We start from the raw sequence: 13,282 nt of genomic DNA, 5'->3' as shown, positions 1-13,282 counted from the left end.
CTATCCTGCATTTAGTATCAAGGCAATTTGTAACTCAACACCAGCCAGAGTTGATCACTGACAACAGTCTGTTTGCTCCTGCTCTGCTATTTACAAACACACCCAAAGTCTCTCTTCCTCCCAGCTAGCTATAAGCATTCATTCAGACCCTGGTTTCCTTATACCAGATATAGATTAGACTTTAAATATGCCAACACTACCTTTTGCTTGATGTGAACTTGTTTTGAAATGCACTAAAACCTGCAGAAAGTCTTATTCAGGAGGAGGACCTGCTCTCAGAGAGAACATAAGCCCACTGTTTTTCACATCAATAGTTTTATGCCTGGTCTCTCCTCCTCGCTGTAGTTTCAATGTATAATTGTGCCACATTAGAAAGTAGCTTTTTCACATCCTTTCCACAGGAAGACCTGCTCTACAACAGTAGCTAGGAAGGTTACATAGTTATCCTCAGTTTGGAGGAGGTAGTGAGAAAGGGGACATTGATCAGAAAGGTTCTAGTAAGGGAAACTGAATGGGACACTTTCAGCTGAGAACATCTGCTCATATCCAGCTCTGAAGTGCTCAGTGAGTGGTCTTCAAAGAGGTTGTTTAGTGCCTAGTAAAGCTTGCCAACTACATCTTGTTTATGTGAGGTTTCACTTCTTGCCAACATTTAGGAATAGCACTAAGCAATGAAACCCTTGCTAGGCCTTCTGGACCAGGATTATGCTATGTTTGAAGGGATCAAGGAATGAAATTGTACATTGCTATCCAAACCAAATTCTCTAAAAGAAGTTTCATAACACTAGAGAGTGATCATTAAATCAAGAGACTCATTTGAGAATGCAGGTAGTATTTATTTTATATAATATTGTTTGACTCATAGCAGTGGCATGTTAAGCAGAACTTATCACTTCCCTTTAAGAAAGTAAGGCAGCAAGACAGTTGTTCCAGAGAGATCAAGTCTAAATACAAAATAGGATTAGAGTCTAGTAGATTGACAGCCATTGTTAACTTGTTTTGTAAGGGCAGGCAGAGTGCAAGCAAGGTCTTTTGCACTAAGTCTCTACAGGTAGAGGGTTTCTTTCCAATATAAGATGGCAACTTGAATTGGCTCTTACCAGAGATTACTGCAGCTGGTTTCTGGGAGAAATCAGCTTCTGACCAACAGACTGACTTTTGGGCATTAGGGTTACAAGTTGGAGTTTGCTTTGAGCCTCATAGGCAGCCAAACAATCATACACTAGACCCAATCATATACGCCTGCATGTACAAACAGTCTAAGCGCCAACAATTGATTTGAGACTGCAAACATGGAAAAAAGTCTCAGCATTTCAGAACAAAGGGGTTCCAGGCCCATTGAATTGGTCAAGAGGAACTGTATGGATGTCAGTTTCTTGCAAGGTAAAGGCAAGAGGTTTATATTCTTCTCTGAAGGATGTCAAATGTAGGCTGAAGACTAAGACCTATAGGTCTGTCATGTCCTTTACAAGGAGAGTTCAGAGCTTCTGTTGTCCTCCTTTATCTAGAGGCGGCGAGGATGGTCTAGTCCTTCTCCACTTTATCATCCACTGCAGAGTCTCCAGATGAAGCAAATGGTCCCACAATCCATGTGAGGGGAATGTTGTGCACCACATACTCCAGAAGCTCATTCAGAGACTCCTGTGCTTTGGTCACCTTCTCTCTGCTCTGGGAGAGGACACTGCTGGAGAGATCCTGGAAGGAAGCAGCAGTAGAGAAGGAAGCATGGAGGTCTTCTAGGCCGCTTAGGATCTGTTGGACCTGGTCCTGCATATTGGCTGGGAGGCCCTGGATGCTGGATACTAGGGTGAGACAGATGGCCTGCAAGTGATGGATGATGCTACGTGAAACAGCCAGTGTCTGAGATTCAATCAGCTGTGAAGAAGCAAGTTAGCAATTAATGGGAAAAAACCCCATGTATAAAAACATGCATACATTATAATTCGAGTGCAGGGTTGAATGCATGACATCTGAATACTACCTCTAAATTTAACTACTAATAGTCCTGTGATTTAAACACTAGGGTTAACCTCAAATAATTCTAGACTGTTTCAGTAAGGGTGATACCTCTGGTTTTGCAGAGTCTTTGTCCTCATTTGCTCCTATCTCCCTCCTGCTCCACTCCTGCCACATTTGATTCAGCTTCTCTTGGCCATCATGAAGCTTCAGACCCACAGCCTCTTTAGCATAGTCAATCTGGAGAGATTAAAAGAAAACAAAAAACAAAACAACCCCGATGAGATGCTTGAAGTCTGACTTCAGTGAGAAACAGCAATGTCTCTAGAGGGCTGTTGATTCCTGTCAAAATTCCGTCACTCAATACAAAAAGGTTGGGATGCTTCTGCTGCCTTGGGGCGATGGCTCCTCTGGTTATTGGTAGATCACCCAGCCTGGGGGGGGGGGGGGGGGGGGGAGAAGAAGGAGAAGAGGGATGACTAAAAAAAAAAGTCCTCTGGAATATGCCAAGTGATGGATATTTTAAAATAGAAGACTGACAGGAGACATCTGAGCTCTCCCCATCCCATGTCATAAGTTGTCCTGTATACTATACAGTCAGCATTCTCATGAATGTTTTCATGGAAACATTCATGAGAATCACAGCTCATTACAGGTCTGTTGGTCTTGTCTTATGATGGTCATCTTGCAGAGTACATGGGGGAGAAATCAAGTTCTGCAGTGTGCTGTGAGCCATGCTAAAATTCTGCTACAGCTTCATTTTGACTAGAAGTTGAAGTGAACCAGCTACAGAATGGAATGTGTGTCAGTACAATGGTTGTGTCTTTTATATCTTATCTGGGAGACATGAAAGGCAACGTCTTGTGCAAAAACATTTGTATAGTCTACGGCAATTGGAGGTGTTAGCATCTCATGTTTTACTGTACTCAGATCTCAAGGGGCAGTTTGTGTTTTAGAAGATGTGATTTAGGTGGTCTGCAAGAGATGCTTTTAGATCAATTTCTTGTCCCCAGGATTTGATGGCAACACTGGAAGTGTCAGAATCAGTTTAAACTGAATCAGACTCCGGAGCAGAGGCTGGATTTCACGAGACATGGCTGTGAAAGTGAGTACACGGGGCCCTGCTTATGGTTGAGAAAGCTTTTTGCTCGCCTCTATTTCCTTAGTAGATACATGCACCACATGGCAGGTGAATCTGAAAGTATTTGCAAGATTAAAAAAAATTGGCAGCAAATCTTGAGGAAGTAGTATTTCTCCACCTTGCCAATCCTCCTTGCTTTTATAGACTGACCTGTGAAGAAGCAGGCTGTACCACCACAGTGACAATGTTCTAAGCCTTGCTATTGTAGGCAAATATAGGCATCCCACAGAAAGCTATTCATATATAGGGTTCATCACTATACAACTCCATGACAATGCTTCTAGGGGGAACCCCCCCCAAAACCTATGATTTGCATTCCCTACCAGATCAATGGTTTGCTGAAGCTGGAAGAGGGCCTCCTTTGTACTTTGTCCAACTTGTTTCACCTTGCCCAGGGAGTGCTGGTAGGCTCGTTGGCGGAGTTTGGTTGAAAGGGAACCCAAACGTACATAGTAACTCTTTGGCTGTCTCTGCTGTGCTACCGAGGCCACTTCAAACCCCTCCAGAGATGTTGCAAGCTTAACTGAAAGGGAGAAGAACAAGGTTTAATCCTAGTCAAGGCTGAGAGTCAGATGAAGTACCATGGTGATGGGGGAGGGGGAGGCAGGAGGCCATAATTTTGATCTGTTGTAACCACTCCCTGGTGCTAGGAATCCTTTCCCCCATTTGTGCTTGTGCAGCACAAACACATTTAGTTAACTCAGTACCCAGAGGATTTCATTTGAGACAAAGGGCCAACAAGGCCACATAATTGAACTAAAAATAGGATCAGTAATTTACAGTCAAGGACAGGTGTTTGTGTTAATCTAGTCACTAGAGGATTAGTATTTGTGTACTAGTGTAGTAAGAAGCAGACTCCCAATGACAGCCTATAATAGGGGCTATTCCAGTTACAGCCAAGTGCCTGCAGCCTGTCTCAAGTCAGCCTCTTTAAATAGCTTTAGTACAAGATGATTTGGGTAGGGGGAAGTCATTATCTAGTGGAATAGCAGGCTAAAAGTTCATCATTGGAAAGGTCTGACAGGTTATCCAGATTAAGCAACTGCCTTTGAGAGCTGATCAAGTAGTAAAGAGTTGATGCTACTAAGATGACCAGTGATACAGGGTTACCATTTTTGAGAAGTCATCTGCTTCAGAGAGAAAATGTGCTATTATGTATTTTGATGTGCTGATTTCAAATAGGACAATTAAAACAACTGATTGGCTACTGTTTAAGATATTTAAGTTTTGACATTTTATGTCTATGTACATTGTACAGATAGAGTTTTAATCCTAAATTGTAAACACATGGAGACCTAGGTTTATGGTTGCTTTACATGATATATTTCACCTGTCCTGTTATGTAACACTTTAAACATCACCAAAAGGGTTATATAAATAAAATTATGAACAAAAAGGCAAAAGCTATTATGTACATTGTTTAGTCCTATTCAGTGTCTACTCGGCGCTTCTTGGCTTGTCTCTTGTATTCATTAAATGGAGCATCTCTTGTCACTGTCCAGCAATAGTCTGCAAGCATTGATGGGCTCCATTTGCCCTGATAGTGTTTCTCCATTGTTGCAATGTCCTGGTGAAATCGCTTGCTGCTCTGCAGTTCGGTGGAAAAAAAAAAAAAATCTAGATGAGAGTGCAAAAAATGTATCTTTAGTGACATGTTGCAACCAAGGCTTTTGTATGCCTTGAGGAGGTTTTCCACCAACAACCTGTAGTTGTCTACCTTGTTTTTCAGAGAAAATTTATTGCCACTAACTGGAAGGCTTTCCATGCAGTCTTTTCCTTGCCATGCACTGCATGATCAAATGCATCATCTCGAAGAAGTTCACGAATCTGAGGACCAACAAAGACACCTTCCTTTATCTTGCTTCACTTAACCTTGGAAATTTTCCACGGAGGTACTTGAAAGCTGCTTGTGTTTTGTCAATGGCCGTGACAAAGTTCTTCATCAGACCCAGCTTGATGTGTAAGGGTGGTAACAAAATCTTCCTTGATTCAACAAGTGGTGGATGCTGAACACTTTTCCTCCCAGGCTCCAATGACTGTCGGAGTGGCCAATCTTTCTTGATGTAGTGGGAATCTCTTGCACAACTATCCCATTTGCAGAGAAAACAGCAGTACTTTGTGTATCCAGTCTGCAGACCAAGCGAGAGAGCAACAACCTTCAAACCGCCACAAAGCTGCCACTGATGTTGGTCATAGTTTATGCACCTCAAAAGTTGTTTCATGTTGTCATAGGTTTCCTTCAAATGGACTGCATGACCAACTGGAATTGATGGCAGAACATTGCCACTATGCAGTAAAACAGCTTTAAGACTTGTCTTCGATGAATCAATGAACAGTCTCCATTCATCTGGATCGTGAACGATGTTGAGGGCTGCCATCACATCATGGATGTTGTTGCAGGCTACAAGATCACCTTCCATGAAGAATGGGACAAGATCCTTTTGACAGTCACGGAACATGGAAACCCTATCACCACCTGCCAGGAGATGCCACTACTGTAGTCTGGAGCCCAACAGCTCTCCCTTACTCTTGGGTAGTTCCAAATCCCTGACAAGGTCATTCAGTTCACCTTGTGTTATGAAGTATGGTTCAGAGGAGGATGGGAGAAAATGTGGGTCCTGTGACATTGATGGTTCAGGATCAGAAGTTTCATCCTCTTCCTCATCTGACTCAAGTGAGAATGATTCTGGTGCATCAGGAACTGGCAGTCCTTCTCCATGGGGTACTGGGCATATAGCTGATCGAATGTTTGGATAATGCACAGTCCACTTCTTCTTTGATACACCTTTCCCAACTGGAGGCACCATGCAGAAGTAACAATTGCTGGTATGATCTGTTGGCTCTCTCCAAATCATTGGCACTGCAAAAGGCATAGATTTCCTTTTCCTGTTCAACCACTGGCGAAGATTTGTTGCACAAGTGTTGCAGCATGTGTGGGGCCCATCTCTTGTCCTGATAGGCTAACACCTTTATTTTGGCTGCAAAATTGGAGTTCTTAACCATAGTGGTTATACTGCACTTGTGATGCAAAAGTCACTTCATCACAAACATAGCAGAAGTTATCTGCATTGTTCACGCAAGTACAAGGCATCTCTGCTCACTTTGGCCAAACAGAAATGTGTCCCTTTGCAAAAAACAAAACAAAAACCAAACACTGACAAATGAGAGAGCACGACACTGTATGATTTCTAGAGCTGATATAGGGCAATTTGTTCAGCAGAGTGATTTAAGCTTCATTATGATTGCATCATCCATGATTTCTAGGAATGACATATTGCATCATACATGATATGAATTGCATCACCAGCTTCAGATTGCATAATTCATTGTTTTGCCTAAAAAGCAAGTACTGTCCAAACCCAGTCAGATTTATTCATAGATCCAGTCAAAGATGTATTTTAGTAATTTCTGGTTTAAATTGAGATCCCTTCCCTTTATAACTCACTTATCCTACGCCAATCCCATGTCAAGGGTCATATATACTGACCCAATAGCATAGCTTGAAAACTAGAGCCAAACAACAATTTCAAGCATTATTTTTGTTCTCAGTGACCCAGAATTAGTAAAGTTTGACTACATTTCTTTCAGAAGCATTTTGGCTGTAGAGCCAGACCAACTGGGAAATCTATGCACTTAAGAGATTTTATACAAAGCATTACATAAGATGGGCTACAGTGGATCAACACCTGCATAGTACTCACCTGTTTAGAAAAGGAAGGGGAACAGGAGCAGTAAATAAAGCTTTTTAGCATCTATTGTATACAGTAAGCTTTGGGATGGTAGAGACCTAAATGTGTGAACAGCAGGGCCGGCTCTAGGATTTTTGCTGCCCAAAGCAAACACAATTTTGGCCACCCTCCCTCCCCCCCCCCCGGTTCTTTAATTACCCCACCCCCGGCCCTGCCTCAACTCCATCCCTTCCCCAAACCCCCAGCCTGCCTCCTCCCCCCCAAGCTCTCCCTCCTAGGCTTGAGGGAGGGGGAGAAGTGGTGCCCGCGCCGCAGCCACTCCGAGTCTCCCCCCCCTCCCAGGTTTGAGAGCCTGGGAGGGAGGGAGAGTAGCAGTGCGCGAATCAGCTGATTCGCACGCCATGGCAGCAGCAGCGGAGGTGAGCTAGGGCGGCCGGGGCACATTTTTAGGGGCGGCATTCTGGTGCCGGCCATGCAACCCCCAAAAATGTGCCGCCCCAAGCACCAGCTTGTTTTGCTGGTGCCTAGAGCCGGCCCTGGTGAACAGTCACCATCAGCTCTGTAGTACCTGCAGGTATACCCCTACCCATGAAATCCTAAATTAACTCAAGTTTGCTGCAGACAATGCAGTACTAGGAAGCCATGCCAATCAGCCCCATGTTATGGGTGAGAAGCTCAAAGGCTGCACCAGGTAGCCTCAGTGAAGACATGTTAATTAGCATCTTGAGATTAGAGATGTATGTTCATTTCATTAGAGTCAGTTGTAATTCTGATCCTGCATGCCAACACCCTCCCCTACTCCCAGTTGAATGCATGCTTTATGGGAGGGACGTTTGTGAAGATAATTGTATAATTATCTGCCACTTAAAGTAAAGTATGAGTAGACATTTAACATTAGAAAAATTGAGATTGTCCAGGAAATCAGCGTTATCTCCCCTTGATTTAGCATACTGGGAAGAGTGCACTGACCTAATTCTTCATCTGTTATAGGGAGGTAGAAGTCCACCAGTTCCTCTGATTTCCCCAGCAATGTGTCAATGCTGCTCACAACCTTCTGCCCCACACTTGATTCCATGACAGCACTCATGCTGCTAGTCATTACAGATCTGGTGGCATCCATACTACCCTGCACAGTCTCTTTTGTCTTGCCCATCATTCCAGTTACTACATCCTTTGCTTCTGTGACAGCACTGACAACTGCATCCTTGGTGCTTGTTACTGTGGAAGATACTAGCTCCTTGGTGTTTGAGATCACCTAGGGAAAAAAAAAGCAGTGTTAGCAGATTATGAATGAGTACAAGAGTGGTTTTAATGGGGGTGGGGGGAAGATGTGTCATGCTCTGTCCATACAGTTTTTTAGTCTTAGGCTTCAGCACCAAATTCACTTCCTTATTTTCCACTAGTAGTTTCTTCCATCAGAACAGCCTTCATTTGGGGCAGCTCCTTACTGCCAGCCTTTGTTTCAAGGCAGCCATGTGGTTTGGCCAAGGCCTTATGACCAGGGACTGCTCCCATGACTAGGGCATCAGAATCCACTCATTTAGATTATTCTAAGCAAAGTAAGACTGCTGCATCTTTCTGTCCAATAGTTCTCTTGACCAAAAAAAAAAAAGTTACCTTATCAGCTGGCTGTTGAAGAATTGGCAGTTTCTCCTCCAGCTTGTTCAGTCCTTTGCAGGCATATTCGTTTACTGCTGCAACTGTAAAAAGCCAACTTTAGTCCCTCAAAGTTTTTTTCAGTTTTAGCAGAGTTCCCTGGAGTATCTGAGAAAGCTTGGAACTCGGACAACTGATTTCAAGAGACTAAGTCAGAGGAGGTCTTGTTACAATGCCTAGACAAATGGGATCTGGACTGTATCATTTAGGACACTGAGGTGCTCCCATACTACAAATAAGCTGATTGTGGGTGAGAAGTTTATGGCTTGCTATACCTCCAGGAAGAGCCTGTCAGTAAGTTAATGTTTAATTATGCAGGCAGTTTGGAAAGAATGTTTTAGAATCCTAGGACTGGAAGGGACATTGAGAGGTTATCTAGTCCAGTCCCCTACACTCATGGCAGAAGTATTATCTAGACCATCCCTGACAGGTGTTTGTCTAACCTGCTCTTAAAATCCCCCAATGATGGAGATTCCACAACCTCCCTAGGCAATTTATTCCAGTGCTTAACCACCCTGGCAGTTAGGAAGTTTTTCCTAATGTCCCACTTAAGCCACCCTTACTGCAATTTAAGTCCATTTCTTGTCCTATCCGCAAAGGTTAATGAGAACAATTCTTCTCCCTCTTCCTTGTAACAACCTTTTATGTACTTGAAAAGTTACATCCCCTCTCAGTCTTCTCTTTTCCAGAAGAAACAAACCCAATTTTCCTCAATCTTCCCTCATAGGTCATGTTTGCTAGACCTTTGATCATTTGTTGCTCTTCTCTGGACTCTCCAGTTTGTCCACATCTTTTTTGAAGTGTGGCACCCAGACCTGGACACAATACTCCAGTTGAAGTCTAATCAGTGTAGAGTAGAGCAGAAGTATTACTTCATGTCTTGCTTACAACACTCCTGCTAATACATCCCAGAATGAGGTTTGCTTTTTTTGCAACAGCGTTACACTGTTGACTCATTTGGCTTGTGGTCCACTCTGATCCCCAGATCCCTTTCCTGCAGTACTCCTTCCTAGGCAGTTATTTCCTATTTTCTATGTGTGCAACTGATTATTCTTTCTTAAGTGGAGTACTTTGCATTTGTCCTTTTTGAATTTCATCCTGTTTATTTCAGGCCATTTCAAATTTAATCTTATCCTCCAAAGCACTTGCACCCCCTCCCAGCTTGGTATCATCTCCAAACTTTATAAGGGTACTCTGTGCCATTATATAAATCACTGAATATATTGAACAGAACCAGACCTAGAACAGATCCCTGCAGGACCCAACTTGTTATGCCCTTCCAGCATGACTATGAACCACTAATAACTACTCTCTGGGAATGGTTTTCCAATCAGTTTTGCACCCACCTTATAGTACCTCCATCTAGGTTGTATTTCCCTAGTTTCTGAGAAGGTCATGCGAGACTGTATCTAAAGCTTTACTAAAGTCAAGATATGCCATGTCTACTGCTTCTCCCTTGCCCCCCAAGGCTTGTTACCCTGTCAAAGAAACCCATCAGGTTGTTTGGGCATGATTTGTTCTTGACAAATCCATGCTATTACTTATCACCTTATCTGCTATTGTAAATTATAAGTTAGTAAAGCCCTACTTAATTTGTGATACTGAGGCTTCCACACTATGAGGCTTCTGCAACATTAGCCTTCCACTGCAATTTTGCCTGTAGGAGCTCTGTGCTACTGCTGACAGCAACCCCCCTCCCCCTACTCTCAGCTGTGTGTTCCTAAGAGTGAAAAATTGCAGAACAGTAATGACTTAATTACTGCAAATAAGGACCATTACTACTTTTCTGCAATTTTCCCATACCTTGTCCACAATTTTGACAATCATCCCACAATTCAAGTAGGGCCTACAAATTAGTGTGTTTGGCTACAGTAACTCAAACTAGGTTTTTAATGTTGCTATATTGCCTTTAGAATCTAAAAAAATTGATCCTGCTCTCCATTAAGTCACATGACAATAGCAAGACTTGTGTCTTCAAATTAAGAAATCTGAACAGTGAATCAGATTAGGGCTGAAGAGACCTCAGGTGGTCAGCTAGTCCAACCCTCTGCTCAAAGCAGGACCAACCCCCAACTAAATCATCCCAGCCTGGGCTTTGTCAAGCCAGGCCTTAAAAACCTCTAAGGATGTAGATTCCACCATCTTCCTAGGTAACCCAATCCAGTGCTTCACCACCCTCCTAGTGAAATAGTGTTTCCTAATATCCAACCTAGACCTCCCCCACTCCAATTTGAAACCATTGCTTTTTGTTCTATCAATAGAATAGCGCCATCCTCTTTGAAACCCCCTTCAGATAATTGAAGGCTGCTATCAGATCCCCCCCCCACTCTTCTCTTCTGCAGAAGAAACAAGCCCAGTTCCCTCAGCCTCTCCTCATAAATCATGTGGCCCAGTCCCCTAATCGTTTTTGTTGCCCTCCATTGGACTCTCTCCAATTTGTCCACATCCTTTCTGTATTGGGGCCCAAAACTGGATGCAATGCTCCAGATGTGGCCTCACCAGTGCTGAATAGAGGGGAATAATCACTTCCCTTAATCTGCTGGCAATGCTCCTACTAATGCAGCCCAATATGCCATTAGCTTTCTTGGCAACAAGGACATACAGTTGATTCATATCCAGCTTCTCATCCACTCTAATCTCCAGGTCTTTTTCTGCAGAACTGCTTAGCCAGTTGGATCTCCAGCCTGTAGCAGTGCATGGGATTCTTCTGTCCTAAGTGCAGAGTCCTGCACTGTCCTTGTTGAACCTCAGATTTCTTTTGGCCCAATCCTCCAATTTGTCTCAGTGGTTTTATTTATGGACATTTGTCAGATTTATCTGTCCTGGCAAAACCATATTGCAATGAAAACTGCTTAAGGTTTACCTTCATGCTGCTGGCTGCATTTCATTTGATGTGTGCAATTGGTTTTTGTAGGCCAGTACTGTAGTATTTAAGGTTATGCTTTAGCTGGTTAAGTTACCCAGCAGTTTATTGGCTGTAAGTAAGCTGTCAACTTGGACAGGAGTAGATAAACTTGCTGTAGGTTTTACAGATTGACTATAAAGTGAGCAATATTTGTTTGGCATATTTACTAATAAGACAGACTTTGTCAGTTTTGATGAGCAAAGTTGCCAAAGGTCAAGACAAAACCCAACTGCCAAGAGTAAAAACCTATAAGGAAAGACCCGTTAATAGTTTTCTGCCATCCCTCCTGTTTGTCTGCATGTTTAATTTACATTGTGGGTTTTTCAGAGCAGGATTGGTCTTTAATGTCTATGTTGCCTAGTAGTTTTGGGTGCTATATAAAATATATTTTAATCATCCTCTTCTTTGGAGGTGATGTCAGCACATACAGAGCGAACCTGCACTATTTCACATGGAAACGATGCTTCACCTTCTTCAGCTCCCTCCCAATATACCTTTTTGCAGAAATGCCCGTCACCCAGATACAGCATTACTCACTCTGAGGTTCAAGCGTGGTCAGAATTGGTTGTACACCATCAACTGCAGCAGTAGCAATTGTCTTTGCTCCTATCTCTGCAACACCACAGACTGACTTGATGAGTGAATGGTCTTCTTTAGTGGCAGTGTAAGTAGTAGAAAGCTTGTCATAGGTAGAGCTGACCAGTGGCAGATTGGCCACCCTACTCACTACACTCTAAGAAAGGGAAGAAAGTTAGAGTCCAGCTGGTTAAACAGATTCTCAGTAACACTTGCATAGATATCCTTTCCCACCTGAGAATCTTAAGGCTGTTGAATCAGTACCGCCTAACTTTTTCAGGGACTCCAGCAAAGGTTTAGTTTCTCCTCCAGATACCTCCTTATGCTTAGTTATAGTGCCCAGAAGTATTTTGCTAAATTGCATGGCCTCTCAGCAAGAACTAATCTATCACTTGCTATTAGTTTTGCAAGTCCGTTCCTGGGATAGAACTAGAATGTTTGCAGACTGAAGAGAGACTTATGTCAGGATGTCCCACCTAAGATGCTCTACTAGCCTCGAAAGTCCAGGAAAGCAATCTTATTTAGATTCATTTAAGGTGCTACTATCCACACCTGTAGGCAGTGTTGAAGCTTGCCAATGGTGTACAGTAGTTTGATCAGTAGGTACAATTAGCACCAATCAGACACAAAAGGTAGGACTCTTCCTTCACCAATCCCAAGAAAGCTTCAGATAATAGATAAGATTGTGACATGAGCTGAAGCTTTGGGGACCCCTTATCAGCTACCAATTATGCTCAACTCCCAGTGAAGTCAGGCTCTGACAGACCCAAAGGGAATATGTTCCCGAGTTGAAGACTACATGTTAGAGAGATCTGATGTGATTTCATTCCAGCAGTGGTTGTGTTGTCATTTCTAGTTTAACACTCATGAATTATGAATTGGTTTAAGGAAAGAAGGGACCATTGTGACCTAGTCTTGTCCTGCAAGAGACAGGCTGTAGAATTTCATCCAGTAGTTTGTTTCCATGTCTTCTGGAAGAAAAAGTATTTCTTTTGGAAAAAACACCCAAATCTGATTGTGGTTATATAGGCTACTTTACAAGCCTGCTTTAATTCTACCTACTTAGCAACCAATAATGTACCTACCTGATGTTCCTGATCAGTCTCTAGACAAGCAGCATTTGTTTTGTTTTCGTCTATAGACATGATGAAGTTGGATATCACTGAAAAGGATGAAAAGGTGAGGCATTTTATCCTGAGCCATACCATTCTCTGCAAGATAGAGCTCTAAGTCCAACAGGCTAAAGATTGCCATCTACGCCTTCCTGCTTTCAAAGCTTATTGTGTAAAAAAAAAAAAAAAAAAAAAGGGGAGGGGGGCATTAGATCGTAGCAAGTGCTGTTCCAAATACACAGAGGGG

At 42.8% G+C, this 13,282-nt stretch overlaps 1 protein-coding gene across 1 annotated transcript; it reads right to left on the bottom strand.

Annotated features, from left to right (window-relative positions):
* Window positions 1–891: 891 nt before the first annotated feature.
* Window positions 892–13,080, bottom strand: LOC128839467 (perilipin-3-like). The gene is made up of 7 exons (XM_054032501.1): window positions 13,009–13,080; window positions 11,885–12,080; window positions 8,404–8,486; window positions 7,756–8,041; window positions 3,421–3,620; window positions 2,068–2,196; window positions 892–1,875 (listed from the first exon to the last, which is right to left on the bottom strand). Exons 1-7 carry the CDS (start codon window positions 13,066–13,068, stop codon window positions 1,525–1,527), a joined length of 1,305 nt encoding a protein of 434 aa, XP_053888476.1. The 5' UTR covers window positions 13,069–13,080; the 3' UTR covers window positions 892–1,524.
* Window positions 13,081–13,282: the final 202 nt, after the last annotated feature.

The sequence above is a fragment of the Malaclemys terrapin genome, chromosome 6 (genome assembly GCF_027887155.1).
Source record: "Malaclemys terrapin pileata isolate rMalTer1 chromosome 6, rMalTer1.hap1, whole genome shotgun sequence".
Lineage (NCBI taxonomy): Eukaryota > Metazoa > Chordata > Testudines > Emydidae > Malaclemys > Malaclemys terrapin.
The sequence above is the reverse complement of the archived record's forward strand: the minus strand, read 5'-3'. Positions and strand labels throughout refer to the sequence as shown.